The sequence below is a fragment of the Perca fluviatilis genome, chromosome 9, assembly GCF_010015445.1.
Source record: "Perca fluviatilis chromosome 9, GENO_Pfluv_1.0, whole genome shotgun sequence".
In the NCBI taxonomy this organism is placed as follows: Eukaryota; Metazoa; Chordata; class Actinopteri; order Perciformes; family Percidae; genus Perca; species Perca fluviatilis.
Window position 1 is genome coordinate 16069262 of NC_053120.1, and position 18239 is coordinate 16087500.

Genomic DNA, 18239 nt, shown 5'->3' on the forward strand with positions numbered 1-18239 from the left:
ATAAGTATGCAATATTTTGTGGAGCGCAGCGTCCTGTCCGTTGGCTGTGTGGCTTAGTTGTGTTTGATTTAGAGCCCGCTTGAAACACAATAATGATCATGTTTCATTGGCTAGTTACCGTGACACTTGGACATGTTCACTACATGACAAACCCTATTGAGCGTACCACGTGTGTGCATATTTCGTCAGTGACAGTGTAAGTGAAAAAATACTGTAGCTAGAGACAACAAAACGGAACGAATCAGAGAAGAGAAAGAAAAGTTGTGTCCTGTTCTCTTTATTTATTTTATACTGTACAACCAGTAAAACATGTCCTGTTCTGTAGTCATGGTCCTTATTTATTCATGTTGTACCAGTCCAATATGACTGTCAGTTGAAATAAACATTGTGTTGTAAGAAAACTTGTTTAATTTGTTATGAATCTATTTTGATGTTTTCCCATAACTTTTGTAATTTTACACGTTTAAAAATATCAATATCGATATCGCAATATTCATAATTGATATCGCAATATATCGTGCAACCCTAACACCTACCTAAACAAATAGGAGAGGTGTGGATAATAAATGAGACAGTTAACATACAGTAGGCGTAACATAAATGCTGTTTGCCTGAACTGAGAAGTTAACTGAAAGCCAGATTTCCTCAGAACATGGCCCAAACTATATCATGTATGTCCAAATGTTCCCTTTTGACTGACAAGCAGAACAAAAATGACACAGGTTTGAATAATCTAGAGTATTTTAGATGTATGCTTTGGGCTTAATGCTTTTCTTGGTTTTATATCTGTAAATTGAATATCTTTTCGTTTTGGGCTGTTGGTCAAACAAAATAAGACATTTTAAGACGTTAACTTGGCTTCTGAGAATTGTAGCAGGTATGTTTTTTTTCTACTTTCAGGCATTCTATAGACCTAAAGAAATTGAGTAAAACTGCACAGTAAGTTTCCTTTGCGTGTCTGTTGGAGTCTGGATGCAACAGTTCAAACTTTCATAATCAAAAGGTATGCGTCAGTTCACTTGTTGAAAATACACCATCATATCAAAATAAGAACAGAAAAAGCACCTGAAGGGTATTTTTAAAACATGATACACCTTTAATAAAATGATGCACATAAAGCTTCACAACTGTCTACATTCCCCTTTGACAACAGGGGATTCCTTGTATTGCACTTCAATAATATCATGTGCTTTTACTGGTACAGGTAACAGAAGACATATACACACTAAGGCAACAGGAGAACATGTTTTGCAGTGGACACTCCTCACCATCATGTAAATGACCACATTGAAAAAGGAAAAGCAAGAACTCTAAGCTTGCTTCTTCCTTATGCACATATTAAGTACATCGATAACTTCAGCAGCAGAATTAAATACTGCTTTGAAAAGTGCAGCAATGCAGTCAAAATAAAAACACGAGCCGTATCAAACAAGGCAAATGGAACGTTTAAGTAGTTTTTCTGGGGAAATTTGATCTTTTGAGAATAGTTTACATATTACATCTGCCTTTATTAAATATCACCTGTGACCCCCTTATTGGGTTTGTCAGAGGACAAAGCATGTGTAATACACAAGATGTAGCACATAAAGAGCAGCACAAACTTACTGACATTACAACTGACCCACACGTGAAAGATTATGTAGCTGCCTTAGAAGGTCCATACTGGTTTGTTATGTTGAATGAGAGAACAATTAGTGTGTCAGGGTAGTAGCAATAAAAAAAACAATAACACCCACGTGGAATGTGATTCCACATTACTCATGCTCATTTCTGCAATCATTACTGTGCATTGTGGTTTGCTGATTAGTGAATTTCAGGAGACATACAACAGTGAGATTTTGAGTTATCTTGGTTGTTTGAATAATAAACAAACACAAAAGAACAAAAAGAAGCACACAGATAAAGCTTTTACAACTGTACAATCATAATGTCTAACATAATAAAAAGTTAAGTCTGTTGATACCTTTGCAAACCAAATTTAACTTTCATTCAAACATGAGACAATTTGTGCTGTCGGTAACTTCAGCCCTTCATTGGTAAAACTATAATACTTTCACAGACTGAATTATGATTATTTTTTGTTACGAAGTGTTATACATTTAGGTAATGCTATACCGGAAGAGAAATATATCTTTACAGTTCATTTGGAGATAATATTACCAATCAGTTAATCATAAAATTCAATCTGTAGGTTAAACACATATTGGCCAAAACAGGATATAAAATACACCAATCTGAGTAATGCTGCTTAGGTGTAGGCCATTCCCTCAAATGAGACACACACACACACACACACACACACACACACACACACACACACACACACACACACACACACACACACACACACACACACACACACACACACACACACACACACACACACACACACACACACACACACACACACGTTAGATGGTTCGCGTTGTGGTGTTTTGTGCAATAATTATCGGTGTACAAGCGATGCCAGCAAAGGATTCTGGGAAGTGCAAATCCCTCTCCCACTCGTCTGTCTCTGTGTTGTACACCTGCACAATGCTTGTGACATTGTTCAGGTGCCAGTTGTAGCCGCCGACGATGTAGATCTTGCTGTCCAGTAAACAGCAGCCCGCCTCAGACTGCCCTGCTCTCATGGGACTGACGGTGGTCCACTGGTCGTTCTCTGGAATGTAATACTCGACTGCAAGCACATCAAAACAACGGTCCACGTGGTCCATGCGACCGCCCAAAGCATAAACCCGATCCTTGGAGCTGATCATGGCATGCAACACTCTGGGTTCATTCATAGGAGCTCTGAAGTCCCACTGGTCTGATGCTGGGTCGTAGCAGTGAAGAGTTTTCTTGTCGTCCAACGAGACGCCATAACCCCCTGAGATATACAGCTTTTCTCCACAGGGAGTCCCTGCGTGTCCCCAAATCCTGCGTTTTAATGGTTCCACATTAGTCCACTCGTTCTTCTTTGGGCAGTAACACTCTACAGATGACAGACTGCCAGATCGATTGCGCCCTCCGGTGGCATACAGCTGTCCATTCACCACGTTGAGCTGAAACTGGATACGAGCCTCCTGCAAAGGTTGGATGCGCAGCCATTGGCTCAGATGTGGGTCGTAGCGGAAGCAGCTGTCTACCGCCCCCTCGCCGCTGCGGTACTGCAAGTGCTGTCCACCAACGATGTACACAAAGTTATCAAGTACGGCAACGCAAGCGTGGCTGCACCCCACCTCCATCTCTGTCAGCTCTTTGAACTGGCGGGAAGCAATGTCAGGGAGATGGTACACCTTGGTGCTCACTGTGCGGTCGTTGTCAGTGTAGGGTGTCCCGCCAAAAGTGATGACCGACAGGACGTCCGAACGTATGAGTGTCCGTGAAGACTGCATCTCATGTTGTCGGAAGGGAAGAATCTGGTAATTGAAGGCCTCGAGGAGATACTGGCGGCACAGCACATCCTCCACCATGATGTCCACCGTCTGAACGCTGTCCACCAGCTCAGAGGAACGCATGAGGGGGAAGCGCACATGGCAGAGGACACTGCTGGCTTGAGCCCGGCGAGACTCGTCATACTGGAGCCACCGGACGGCGGCATGGAAGAGGTCGATCTCGCTACAGTTCTTCAGTTTGTTGCTCTGCAGGAAGAAGACGAGGCGCTCCATGGGAATATGCAGAAAGTCCTCCTCCTCTGCAATTTGGAGGAAGTGGCGGAAGGTGAAGGCATCCACCGACTCTTTGAGGGAAGACAGGCTGAAGGTAGTGGCCATCTGGCCGATGTGCAGGCAGGTCTCCACGCTCATCGCTGACTTGAGGAACTCCTCGCAGAGCTCCATGACTGGGACCATCTGGAGAAACACTGCTGCCCCAAGGACATCCTGAATACAGTCCAGGTCTAAAGTGACTTCTGCACTGTAGGCAAAGTCAATGATATGTTTCAGCCCACGGGCGGACAGACCCTTCAGCTCAATGGTATCTTGATTCGACTCTCTCATGCCTCCAGTAAACATTGCTCTGTAACACAAGAACAGGTCAGTGAACTACATGATTTTTTTTTATAATTCCATCTCTTCTAAATGCAAGGCATTAGTTTTGTATGACTTTCCATAACTAAGTCAAATTATATTATTATTAGCAATTGTATGTATGCAGATTAATTGAAAACTACCATCTAATGAAAAAAGCGTGCAAAACAAAGTGAAAAGTATATTTGTCACCCGTTTGTAGATTTATCTGGTTTATGTTTAATAATTTATCATTTTAAAATTTCCTTGCTTTCAATTTCTGGAATACATATTTCTAAAACTTCTATAATAAGTAGAAAATCAGTGAAGTTTAATGGCTATGATTAAAGACAAAATGACAAAACAAGCGCAAGTGAGTGCATCATTTTGCATTTTGTTATGAGTTTCACTTTCCTCCCCCAACTGAATTGCTTATAATACAGTTGATCTGTGAACTGCAGCGTACTCCAACAGTGCACTTGGTGTAAATTGCTCTGGATAAGAGCATTGGCTAAGTGCTTCCAATTTAAAATGTAAATGGGAGGCAAAAGGTCTTGTGATTTTAGACTAACCTGAAGTAATCACTACAAGCGGCCAGCACAGCTCTGTGGACCTGGAAGCGCTCCTCATTGATGGCCAGCACAACGTCAAGTAGCTGGCCCTGAGCACGCAAGACCGACAAGCCCTGGAGGAGGGTGGTACTGTGGCTTGAGGCCGAGAATGTACAGCGCAGGGTGCTATTCTTGTTAGCCATACTGGAAAGAAAAAAGGGCCGTGTCACAATCAGTAAATCAAGGGATCCTACATGATAAAACTCACTTATACTTTCCAGGGCTTAAATCCTTAACTGAATTTGGAGACTGTGTCAATTCTTCAATCTAATGTTTACAGCTGAAAGCTGTAATATTCTGGCCAAGCAGGATGTTTATCTTAAGAATATTAAAATGTGATCTGTATGTAGATATCTAATGTTTGGTGTTAACTCAAGGCGTTGATGCACACAGCAATACTGTGATGTAAATGTAATCTAATCTGCCACAGTCGACCCAGAGGAAATGCAATCTTTAGTGTACAGTGTCTTTGCATTAGTGAGAGTGAGAGTGCTGCACACAGGAGAGAAACAACATTGCTATCAATAGAAATGGCATCCCTCTGCTTCGACTATTTGTTGCTACACACAGAAAACAGAAATGAATCTGCCAGTAAGAAGCATGATCACTACCACAGGTACGTATAAACAAAATCTCAGTGTGCAGAAACATCATTTTAGTGGCAGAAAACCACATTGCATTGTGACATCACCAGGGACAGAAATGTCAAAAAACATTAAAAGTTAAAAACGTAAGACTTTTCAGGAAGAAACTTAACCTGAGAGAGTATTGAACTTCCTGACATCACTTCAAGTAGAAATATTTCCACAAGTAAAAATTACATCAGACACTTGTACTGTAGTAGCTGCTATTTTAGTTTTTGTTGGCACTTCCTCTGCCAACCTGCTTTGTTAAAAGGAGACCCAAAAATGGCATCCAATCACATAGAATGCAGACTACAGATGACAAAAATGCATATACACTACATGCAAGTTTGAGTCCAACAATTTTATATTAAAAAAATCACAATTTAATACTGGTCAGAAATTAGGTCATAAAATATTACATTAAAATGGATTAAAAGCACTGAAGCATTTAGGCATGCGAGTACATCACAGTACCAACACACTTATCATTTTTCTATTCAACTTCTCTGTACTTTCCAGACCTACTGTATGTAATGATCTTGAGTATTAAGTCACTATGGCCATCTACACCATAGATGTATTTCTTTCTTCTCATCTTTAATTGTGTTGCAACTTGAATACAAAGGTTTAACTTGCTAAATCCAAAAAGGGATTTTTTTTTTAGCTCAAGTAAAGGATATTAACTTTCACAAAGAAAATGGTGTGTTTAAAGAAGCGGACAAAGGCTGGAATGAACTTCATTATAACACCCACACTATATTTTAACAACCAATATCAGCTAATCAGAGATTTGTCGGTATCCGCATATATGTCATCCGATAAGTGTCAAAAATGTTTGCAATGATTGTACGCTGTTGCATTAAAGGACGGTTCCATTTTGGGCTGTTTTTAGCCTTAATGTTGCTAAGCTAGTGAGTTTCTTATATCCTTTAATAATGTGTCTGTTTAAATGAAAATGGTTTAGGAAGGCAAGAAGAACCTGTACGTTTTCTGATGGCTCATGTAATGGGTTGTGCTGAAAAAAAAAATTCTCACTGCCAGAGAATATCATTTAGAAAACAGCTATCATCTTATCTTATGTTCATGCCAATACAATAGTTTTCCATCGGAAAGCCATACAAGTTTATTTTTCAACTGTAAAGTGACCCGCTCATTAAAGCTCTTGGTCACAGGAGTCACTTATTTAACAGCAGACATTTTGACTTGCCATAGTAGGAAGAGCACAGGTGTTAGCTTAAGCATCATTAATTTGATTATAGCCTATTGATTGATTATTATAGCCTATACCTGTGATTTTCCTACTGAGACGTGTACTGTTGAAAAGCAACTACATTTAAGTGATCCAAAATGTTGTGCACTTATGTAAAACTATATCGGCCGATAGGCCTGTATTGTAATTACATTTTAAACTCTAATATCGATATCAGTATCGGCCTGTCTCTAGACAGGACTGATCAGTCAAGGTGTTGTATGTGATTACATTCAAAATGTGATTTTAAAAAAATACAAGTGAACTTGTAAACTAAAGACTTTCACTTTACCATTTCTGTTCACAATTTGCAACTTTGTTTAGCAAAGTCTTTCCAGTTAATGTCACATTGTTGTCTGCACCTAACTTTAACGGTCTGCTGCAGTGAGTTAGGTGTGTTTACTGCTCTAAATGAACAATTGTTACACCATTAGTTAATTGTATCTCTGCTGTGCATGGATATTAAGAGCAGGCAGTGTGGATGCCTGGAGGCCCGGACAGCTCCTCGGTGTTTCCCGGAGTCAAGCCGCGACTCCGGGACGATCCAGCGGGGCTCGAACAGTGCTGCAGTCCCGGAGCCGTAGAGGCTTCGCTGAAGGTAATACCGAGGGAAGAGTCCAACACCGTGTGGACACACCACATCCTCACTCCGCTTCACTTACCTGCTCTGTGGATTTTTCGAAGCAAAATCCCCGCCATCCGACTCCGCCATCTTCTAGCACAGAGTAACACGCATGGAGCATTTTCAGTAATTTTACCAGAAGGTCAACGGCACTATTGGCATGTTCATGGTGTTTTGAAAAGTATGTTAAAGTGTGTTTGTCAGGCACGGAAGGAGAACCGCTGTCTGTCTCATGCCCTGTGGTGAACACGGTAATGACCTCCTCTCCTACCCAATAGTTTACTGCACGTCCTTCCTGTACTGACAGTTTCTGGCCACTGGGAGGAGCCACTGGTATGTCTCACGGAGCGCTGTATATTAGAGAGAGTTTGGCCAACTAGGGAATCAAATGTTCTGAGCTATCCCGTTATGCGATTGGTTCCGAGGTGGTCACGTGTTTCGTGGACTCCATGTTGGATACCAACATTCATCTGATTCCCATTGACATAGCAAAGAATTTCTAATATACCAAGAAGTTCCACTCCCTCGTTACTTCTGAACTGGTTGCAGTTCCACCAGAGTTCCATATAGGGGGCGCTCACAGACCAGGGCAGAATGAATGGGGCTCTATGGAGCTATACCCCTCAAAACCCACTTTTCTCAGGATATAATTTTTTGTCTAGTAATTTGAATGTTGCATTCGAAAGGGGAGGCTAAAAAAATACACACTGTTGTGTGATTTTTTTAAAGTCACTTTTTTTGTTCTAAAAAGCCTTTTAAAATGTCAATGACGTCATACACCTATACGGCCCAAGGAGGTAAGCTTCGCTTCAGAACTCGAGCCATCTATGGCGCCATTTTGTTGCTACCTGGCCATCACCTCCTGTTAGCATTCTGCTGACCGCCATTTTTTTTTTACGTCACTTGACTGCGAATAACTTTACATCTGAAGCGTTTAAAGACGATCTATTTGTCCGTTGTTTATTTCTAAAGAAACACAACAATGTATAAAAACTGCTTTACGGCAAGCTCTGAGTCGCTTCCTTTGTTCTCTCGAGGCATCGACAACACAGCTAACAGGTTTGGCTCTCCCTGTCAATACACATGCTAGAAAGAGGTTTGCTAATGTTTTAAAGACCACACCGAAATACTCACTCTGATATTCAGGCTCTGCTTCGGATGCCGTCAAGCGGGATCTCCGATCGTAATCACTCCTTCACTGACCAATCAGCATTCATTAGCAGAATGCTAGCGTGTTATGGGCTACAACGACTCACCCTGTAAGAAATCAAAAGTACTCGTTCATTCAACTTTCGACCTATAACCCATGTTGAACTTGCAAAAACTACAATCAAATCTGAGGTTTCTCAACGACAATCAGGCGAAAGAGACAAATTTAGCCATCTAGCTCCATAGAGTACCATTCATTTTGCACTGGACCGCGATCACCCCCAGTGGAACTCTGGTGGAACTGCAACCAAAATCCGGTACAATGGGGATGAATAGGGAGTGGAACGGCTTTCCGTAGACCAGCTTTGACATAGTGCAGGGAATAGTGGAAAAATGTAATACATTATTTTAAAAATGGCATAAATCACGGAAAAAATGCCCAATTGTTGCACGTTTGACTGCACTGAAAGACAGGGAAGCGGCAAAAGATTTCACAAGTTCCCCCGTGAACCAAAAAGGCAAAAAGTATGGGCACTGAAGGTGAAAAGAGCAAACTGGAGGCTAGCTAAGTGACTACTAGTTGTGTGAGGTAAATGTCAATTTCTCTCTTCAATATGATAACAAATTACATAGGACAAATATAATGATACCGTCGTTAATATGTACCATGCTGTCAAAAAAGTTCTAACACTGCTTTAGAAATGAATGACGTTTGAAGTTAGCCTTATGCTAGCGTTAGCTTTTTCGCTAGCACTCCATGTACCTAAATGCTTGTGATCTTGCCATAGTCATATGGCTTTTGGTCTCAACCGAGTCCAGGTGTCTTTATTATGTTCATAATAATATTGGAGGGAAAGTGAAACACAGCTTGGATGCATAGCGGGAAGTGAGACCAGGGCTCATTTCCCGCGAGTCATGTTTGCTTTCCCCGTTCTTCTTTTCCTAAACCCAACCCCGTTCTTTTTTCTTTTTTTACAATTCAAATATCATTATTTATTATAATCTATATATCTATATATAATATATATTATATTATAAAGGTGTTGCATTGACGTTTGAGAATGTGCTGCCTGATGTCCGCCACCAGATGGCGCACCCACGGAGTCAAACGTTTAGCTCTGCCCACAACATTTAACTCCGCCCGCATTTGTCCAAACCCCGATCTGCATACTGCAGTTAGGTGCAATTGGAGGTGCTGGGGGTGCTGCAGCACCCCCGATCAAGCCTGGATTACCCAATGGGCATTAATCATTATGGTGATAATTATCCAATCAGAATAAAATAAAAGTTGTTTACAAAAAAATGAAGTCTCGTGATTGTGTGTTTTATAAGTCAGTATGATGACTGGATAGGTAATGATTGGGAGAAGGCCGCATGCACTGTGTAGATTGGCTAATGGTAAAGGTGGGTGTGCATAGAGCAGGTTTGTTTACATCATACTGATTCAAGATCAGCTTTCTAAGAACGAGTTAAGATTAGTGGTGGGCAGATCGAGGCTTCGTGAAACAATGAAACAGTTGAAGCAAAAGTGCCATATTGTGTCGAGGCTTCGAAACAATCCGACACCCGTCTCAACGATGACACCTAGTGGTCACTTACAGGTGTTGATCTGAAACAACCTTGACAACGAGCCATAAATGTATTATTGTATTTTTCTAATATGTGAAATATGTCTCACTTTTTTATAGATTTTTATTCAAAAATATTAATTTCTCTGCTGTGGAAGGACTTAGCCTACTTCTTTTTTTACAGATAATTTCTCCTTTGAAAAAATCCTCTCACAAGGGACACTTGTTGCTGGCATGCAAAGATATTTTTTAGCAAGGACATACAAATGAGGAAAGATTACTGCTCTCTCTTTCCAGTAAGTTAGGAATCATGAGTTCTGGGCAAAAACGCATAGTTGAGGTATTTTTTCACTTCCACTGTGGCATCAGCTGTAGCATTGTGTATCATCTTGGTTTCACATACGATCATCAAAACGTTCCCATAAACTGTCCTGTGTTTCTACTGGTGTTGATGTTGATTATGATGGGCCTGATTTGGGGCTCTGAATGAAAATGAAAACGGAGCTTCCATTTGTATCTATCTATCTATCTATCTATCTATGTATATATGTATCTATCTATTAATGTGTCACTGTATGTATACTCTGTATGTCTCTAGCCTATCAGTCAATGTGTAAATTTAAATGTAAGCCTAAATATAACTAAACAAATCACAGTATAAATGTAACTATATCACCAAAAATCCGCTATCTCAAAATCAAACTCCTCTCACAAAAACCCAAGAGGTCAAGATGTATTGACTTCACTTTTATACAGATGTGCGATTGTGTGGTCTGTTCCAGACCCTGTCAATCAAACTCTGATTTGGCGGACCATGCCACCTGTCGAAACCACTGACATATATATAATGGACCAATAGACCCCGCTGCTCTGGACGGAGACCAGTGAAGGCTATTAGAAGCACTTTTCCGGTGATCTCTTGCTTTACTGCGCAGCCTCCAACTGACAGAGACAACGTAAATGTGACGTGAGCAACGTGTCTGAAAGTTATAAGTCTTCTAGTAGCTGTGCTAAGAGAAATCTCAATGTAAGGAGATAACATAAGGCAAGGCAAGGCAAGGCAAGGCAGCTTTATTTGTATAGCACCTTTCAGCAACAGGGCAATTCAAAGTGCTTTACATAAAACATTAAAGAGCAGTTAGAAAACAATTTTAAACAATTTTAAAACATTAATAAACAAATTAAAACAAGAATAAAATTGATAGTGCAGTATAAGAATAAAAGTTACAGTGCAGTATAAGAAATTAAAGTTAATAAAATAGATTATTTAAAGAAAAGCAACATCAAAAAGATAGGTCTTTAGCTTAGATTTAAAAGAACTGAGAGTTGCAGCGGACCTGCAGGTTTCTGGGAGTTTGTTCCAGATATGTGGAGCATAAAAACTGAACGCTGCTTCCCCCTGTTTAGTTCTGACTCTGGGGACAACAAGTAGACCTGTCCCAGACGACCTGAGAGGTCTGGGTGGGTCATAGTGTAGTAGCAGATCAGAAATGTATTTTGGCCCTAAACCGTTTAGTGAATTATTTTAAAAGTATTTTGAAATCAATTCTTTGAGGCACTGGAAGCCAGTGTAAAGACTTCAGTACTGGAGTGATGTGATCCACTTTCCTGGTTTTAGTGAGGACTCGAGCAGCAGCGTTCTGAATCAGCTGCAGCTGTCTGATTTTTTAGGGAGACCTGTAAAGACACCGTTACAGTAGTCAAGTCTACTGAAGATAAAAGCATGGACAAGTTTTTCCAGATCTTGCTGAGACATAAGTCCTCTAACCCTTGATATATTTTTAAGGTGATAATATGCTGATTTTTTAATTATGTTAATGTGGCTGTTAAAATTTAGGTCTGAGTCCATGACTACACCAAGATTTCTGGCTTTGTCTGTTGTTTTTAACATTGTCGTTTGAAGCTGAGCGCTGACTTTCAATCGTTCCTCTTTTGCTCCAAAAACAACCCCCTCCGTTTTTTCTTCATTTAATTTAAGAAAGTTCTGGCACATCCAATCATTAATTTGTTCAATGCACATATTTAATTGTTGTATTGGGCCATAGTTCCCTGGCGATAAGGTTATGTAAATTTGTGTGTCATCTGCATAACTATGGTAAGTTATTTTGTTGTTTTCCATAATCTGAGCCAGTGGAAGCATGTAGATGTTGAACAGAAGAGGCCCCAGAACTGAGCCGCGGGAACTCCGCACGTCATGTTTGTATGCTCAGATGTATAATTACCTATAGACACAAAGTAGTCCCTATTCTTTAAATAGGATTCAAACCACTTTAGTACTAAGCCAGAAAGACCAACCCAGTTTTCCAATCGGTCAAGCAATATGTCATGGTCTACTGTATCAAATGCAGCACTAAGATCAAGTAATACTAAGACTGAAATTTTGCCACTATCTGTGTTTAAGTGGATGTCATTAAAGACTTTAACAAGAGCCGTCTCAGTGCTGTGGTGTGGTCGAAAACCTGACTGGAAGGCATCAAAACTGTTGTTTAGCAATAAGAAAAGGTTGAGTTGTTGAAAAACCACTTTTTCTATGATTTTACATAAAAATGGAAGGTTTGATATTGGCCTATAGTTGCTCATTAGTGTCGTGTCTAGATTGTTCTTTTTTAGGAGTGGCTTGATGACTGCAGTTTTCAGGGCCTGTGGAAAGATACCTGAGAGCAGAGATGTGTTTACAATCTGTAGAAGATCAGAAGCCAAACACTTCGAAACATTTTTGAAAACACCCTTGGTAGAATATCAAGGCAACAGGAGGAGGTTTTCAGATGTTGTATAATGTCCTTCAGGTTTTTAAGGTTGATCGTATGAAATTGTGTCATGTTGGAATTTGTTTTGCGTGCATACTGTGACAACACATATCCTGTACTTGATATGGAGGCACTGACTGTTTGTCTAATTTTCTGAATTTTGTCTGTGAAGAAGGAGGCAAAGTCGTTGCAAGCCTTGGTAGACAACAGTTCAGATGCTACCGGTACTGGAGGGTTTGTTAATCTATCAACAGTAGCAAACAAAGCACGTGAATTATTATTGTTTCTGGCGATAATGTCAGAGAAAAAGGACCGTCTTGCATTTCTTAGTTCCAGACTATAAATGCGAAGTCTCTCTTTATAAGTGTTATAATGGACCTGGAGATTAGATTTTCGCCAACTGCGTTCAGCTTTTCGACACTCTCTTTTTTCTGTTCTCACACCTATAAAATTTCTCCATGGAGATCTTTTCTTACCAGAGACAGCTTTGACCTTAGTGGGAGCAATAGCATCAATAACATTCGTAATTTTACAGTTGAAATTATCTACCAGCTCAGTGACTGAGGCCCCAGTGAGGGTGGGTGTAGAGGAGAAAAGCTGAATGAATGATTCACTGGTGTTTTCAGTGATATACCGTTTTCTGATTAACTTTGTTTGAACACTTTTGGGCACAGAGATAGTGCCGTTAAAGAAAACACAGGAATGATCAGAGAGAGCAACATCAGTCACCACAACCTTGGGAATGTTCAGACCCTTGGAGATAATCAAGTCCAGAGTGTGCCCCTTATTGTGCGTGGGCTGTGTCACATGCTGAGTCAGTCCATAGCTCTCAAAAACACAACACAGTTCTTTGGTCCCTCGATCCTGGGGGTTGTCAACATGAATGTTAAAATCACCAGCAATAATTACACGGTCAAAGTTAATACAGATTATAGACAGCAGTTCATTAAAATCGTCAAAGAAGGATGCACAGTATTTAGGTGGCCTGTAGATATTTAGAAGTAGAGCTTGAGGGGAGGATCTTAGCTGAAGAGCCACATATTCAAAAGAAGCAAAATTTTCGTAAGATATTTGCGTACATTGGAATGAGTCATTAAACAAAATGGCGACTCCACCTCCTTTCTTATTCACTCTATTCTCACTCATAAAACTAAAGTTAGGGGGGGCTGACTCAATGAGAACAGCATCACTGTTATTATGGTCCAACCAGGTTTCAGTTAAAAACATAAAATCAAGATTGTTCTTGATAATAAAATCATTGATAAAAATGATTTTCCTGCCAAAGATCTAACGTTTAGTAGGGCTAGTGTTAGTGCGTTTTCATTTTTTGGGACAGACTGTGGCTGACGAGGAATGGATGCTAAATTTGCAAAGTTTGCAGTTACGTGCTTATTCGCCATTCTTTTTCTATTACCTATCACAACATAAATTGTGGAAGAACCCTAATACGCAGGGCCCAGGCTTGTCTTGGAAAGAGTCATGAGTGCTACTATGCATGCAGCCTGGACCCGGCCCATATCAGTTAATGCTTACTGCATTTTGCACACAAGCATCCTTATCAGTTTGGGGAGAAGGAGTTAGCTGCCGTCCTTGAGGGGGCAGAGGTGCCTGGCGTTTTATGATGGGAGAAGGAAGGGGGGCATACTTGGTTCCAGCATTTACCAGCTGCTTCATCTGGTCAGTGAACTCCAACATGGGGATGGGGGAAAGAGGGGAGAGCGACATATCCTTAAAGAGGTCCTTATAGCTGTCGTGGTTGTCACAGGGGCTTGAGGAGTGTTGCACGGGTGAGAAGGGGTGTTGAGATTTCTCATCTCCGGTCTTTGGTCTCCCATGGTCAAATCTTTGCTCAGGTGGGGGCTGTGGTGGCTCACTGCCGCACTTTGTTGTTGTGTCTTCCTCTTGTTTTGGTTCATCTTGTCTCGTGCCCTTGGCCAAGGGAGCAGATGTGTAAAGTATGCTAGAGGTGAACAGCTTTACTCCTGGCTTGTTAAGGAATAGTCCATCTGCTTTAAAAAGATGTCTGCAGCCCCAGAAAATGTTAAAATTGTCAATGAACTGCAGAGAATGGTTGGTACATGCATTTGAAAGCCATCTGTTCAGTGCCAACAGTCTGCCGAATCTCTCAGCTCCTCCTCTGACTGGCGGTATAGGGCCACTGATAAACACCTTTGCGTTTAGGGAGTTGACTGCGTTCAGCAGATTCATAAAGTCACGATTCAGCACTTCAGACTCTTGCTTTACAACATCATTTGACCCTATATGCAGTATAATGTTCTTCACAGTTGGGTGTGCTGCTATGATATCCTGGATTCTTTGGGCCCAAAATAACACCATGTCTTTGGGAAAACAGAGTATTTTGGTGGTTTTTTACTGCTTTTTATATCTTTCACAGCAGAGTCACCCACAATCAGAGTTTGGGGCCCAGTCGTTAGCTTCCCTGTAGCTTTTTTACTTTAGAATTGCTCTCAGTCCTTACCCTGCTGTGTGACGATGAGACGTAATCCAGGTTATGTCCAGTGTCCTGCAGCAGAGGAGCAAATCTGTTCTTCACCTGCACACTCAGTTGTTGGGGAGGCATTTTGTTGCTGATTTTTCCTTTTGCAGTTGTCCACGGCTGTGTCCTACTAAGTATAGGGGTTGAAGAGGCACTCTGCCTGGGTGGTAATGCAGGCCAGCCGGTCATATCACAAATCTCAGGGGCTGTGCTCTGCCCGGTTGTCGTCCTCCCTTTTCCCCAGGAAAATTATTTACTCTTAGGCTTTGCACCAAAAGAGTTCCAGGGAGGACTGCCACTTGTTGATTTATTATCCGTTCCACAGCCCTCTTGTTTCTTTGTGGGCTTGCTGGTGCTAGTTAGCCGTGTGTTAGCATGCTTTTGTCCATTGTTTTGGGTCACTGGTAAAGTGGTGTCATTTCCACATGATCCGTTCACTTCCAGGTTTACTTCTAACCGGTAAATTTTGGTTTCCAGAACTGCAATCTTCTGCAGGAGCTTGTAGTAGTCCTCTATGGAGAAGGGTGGCATCTTGCTGCTAATTAGCTTTAGCTACAGTCACTTTAGGACAGGCTTGAGCTATTGGTAGGCCTCGGTCACGCAGAAAAATGTTCAAATATGACAATAGCCTACTATGTCTACAAAAAATGTATAGTCCAGTGATTTATAAGTATCCAAGAGCCGCTGCTCATAGTTTCTCTCAGAGGAAAAGCAAGATTATCAGCAGAAATATGCAAGCAGATGCAGGAGCAAGCAGTAGAGCGTCTGCACTGTAAGAAGCAGGAAGCAGCAAGGTTAAGCACAGGCTAATTATTGCTAACTAACATGCTAGTTAACATTAGTAATTAAACCTAAACAGCTAACGTAAGTCGAAACTGCCTGCGAGCTTCTCCTGTACTATACGGTAATTCCTCTACTATGCGACAGTAAGTCACTTGGTTATGACACAATCGTTAGCCTATTTTTACAAAAACGTCTGCTACGGAGTCATAACGTGAGGTACAAGGTAATGGAGCCTTTTATACATTGTCGTGTTTCTTTAGAGATAAACAATGGACAAATAGAGTCTTTAAACATTTCTGATGTAAAGTTATTCGCTGTCAAAGTGGCGCCAAAATGTATGCTAGTCAGTGGAATGCTAACGGGAGGTGATCTCTTTGTAGCGTCAAAATGGCGCCAGGAGGTCCGAGTTCTGAAGCGAAGCTTACCCCCTTGGTCGAAACACTTGTGAAACACTCCGAAGTTTCATTTAGCCGTAGTCACGTGACATGGGTGTTTTGAATCACGCTTCGGATCAGTGTTTCGAAACATCTGCGCTTCGGGATCTCGACAAAGCTTCGGAACGTCAGTTTCGCATCAGCCATCCCTAGTTAAGATTGAAAGAGTGGAATTAATTTGTAACTGATTCCCGGTCAGATTGGGTTGTATCAGCAAGTGAAAGTGTGGAAAAGGGAGAGAAAGAAGCGGCTGCTATAAAAAAATGTCCCGCGAATAAATAGCTTTTTAAAAAGAGCTGGGAATGACGAAGAGGAGGATGTCCAGGAGCTAGCCAACGTTAGCTTTGAAGAATCGCTGCCTTCTACCAGCTACACTCAGCCACAGCTAACGGTGGCTAACGTTCACTTTAGCGAAGTTGTTGTGGAAAAAGACAGAGATGAGGCCGGTCATCAGCATTACAGAACAAGGTAATGGCACCTCAGGTACCATCATCTCTGAAGATCCTGCACTATGGGGACCGATTACAGAGACCGTACAGAGGAAATTATACCCAGAGGGATATTAGCCTTTCAGAATCGGGCGGCTAAACATCCAGCATCTCGGAGGGGGGGCGAGGCTGGCGGCAGAAAGCATAGACAGTATATATAATGGACCAACAGACCCCGTTGCTCTGGACGGAGACCAGTGAAGGCTATTAGAAGCACTTTTCCGGTGATGGCCAGCTTTACTGCGCAGCCTCCAACTGAGAGAATGTGACGTGAGCAACGTGTCTGAAAGTTGTAAGTCTTCTTACAAATTTCAGAGTTGGTATACTGACGTTGGTATCCAATATGGTGCCCATGATTTGAGTTGGCCACACTCTCTCTATAAAGGACGCTAGTCTTACACAGAGGGCGCTAGTCTTACAGGTGTAGGCCAGTGACTGTAAAACATAGGTGTAGGCCTACTCGTTCCTATGGACCTGGAGAGGTTGACCACTAGGTCCGCAAGTGGTGGAAGAGGTATTCAGATTATTTACTTATGTAAAAGTAGCAAAAGTAAATACTTGGGTATTCTATGGTATTGTTTACAAAGAAACGTTATGTAACGTTAACTTCTTGTAATATATTGCCCACATTTTCTCCTTGTGTGAGGGAGCTATAACATCTGGTTGGTAGCAGCAAAATAGTAGCAGAAGGGAAATTAAGGCATGGGCCGGTTACCGGTTTCAAGGTAGGCTATACCGCGGTGCCACTACATGGCCCCTGAAAGGACCGTCATCTGGCTGTGCCTGTAGCTGGCTCGCAGTCGCCTATTAGTTGTTAAACTGCTGCTGGTGGCCGGCGTCGCGGAGCTCCGTAGCGGCTAAATAAAATCAGCAACTCCCATTTTAGATTGTATCACCCCAGCTGCTGCACAGAGGCGCAACCAAAGCGGCATAGGTAGTCTTCAAGGAGGCTCGTGTTTGACGTCTTCTCCGCATGCAGGTTACCACATCTGACTCAGGCAGCCGGCGGCCTCACTCACTAACAGAGATTCCTAGATTTAGAAGCGAGCTGCATAACTGTCTAAGCAGTATTTTGCTGTTGTAGCTGCTTGAGGTGGAGCTAGGTACCAAAGGGTGAAGATGAAAGTGCAAGTGATTTGGTATGAAACTGTAACTTTGTATAGATGGGAAATGGGGAGAAGAATGAGGATGTAAGACGAGGAGGAGTTGCAGGAGAATGATCGTCTCCAAGACCACAACACAAACTGGAAGGATAGTTTTTAATAGTTGAACAAGTTTCACTTCCAGATTCGTTAAAAGAATAAAAAACATTCACAGAGTTACACAAAATTTGAGATGGAAAGATGGGAAGCTACCAATCATACAGTATGTCTAAAATCTATTTCAGCATGGAAACCTGAACTATATGTGCTGTCCTAATCATCTCCTCATTTATCCTGTCTGTGTATAGAGGTCACTGGTACAACACCATCAAGA

The 18239-nt window shown here is 41.5% G+C and overlaps 1 protein-coding gene across 2 annotated transcripts; it reads right to left on the bottom strand.

Moving 5' to 3' along the window:
- Window positions 1-1073: 1073 nt before the first annotated feature.
- Window positions 1074-7423, bottom strand: klhl26 (kelch-like family member 26). 2 transcript variants are annotated; one of them, XM_039812124.1, is made up of 3 exons: window positions 7138-7423; window positions 4562-4744; window positions 1074-3999 (listed from the first exon to the last, which is right to left on the bottom strand). In XM_039812124.1, exons 1-3 carry the CDS (start codon window positions 7185-7187, stop codon window positions 2412-2414), a joined length of 1821 nt encoding a protein of 606 aa, XP_039668058.1. In that variant the 5' UTR covers window positions 7188-7423; the 3' UTR covers window positions 1074-2411. The 2 variants fall into 2 exon arrangements, with proteins under 2 accessions (XP_039668058.1, XP_039668059.1); XM_039812125.1 differs by lacking the exon at window positions 4562-4744.
- Between the last annotated feature and the right edge of the window lie 10816 nt (window positions 7424-18239).

What these genes read in the sequence shown, in the direction of transcription:
- klhl26 (XM_039812124.1), bottom strand. Translation starts at nt 7,187, where the DNA reads ATGGCGGAGTCGGATGGCGGGGATTTTGCTTCGAAAAATCCACAGAGC. An exon ending in TCGAAAAATCCACAGAGCAG is followed by an intron (nt 4,745 to 7,137) that starts GTAAGTGAAGCG and finishes TTTTCTTTCCAG; the next exon opens with TATGGCTAACAAGAATAGCA. An exon ending in GCTTGTAGTGATTACTTCAG is followed by an intron (nt 4,000 to 4,561) that starts GTTAGTCTAAAA and finishes CTTGTGTTACAG; the next exon opens with AGCAATGTTTACTGGAGGCA.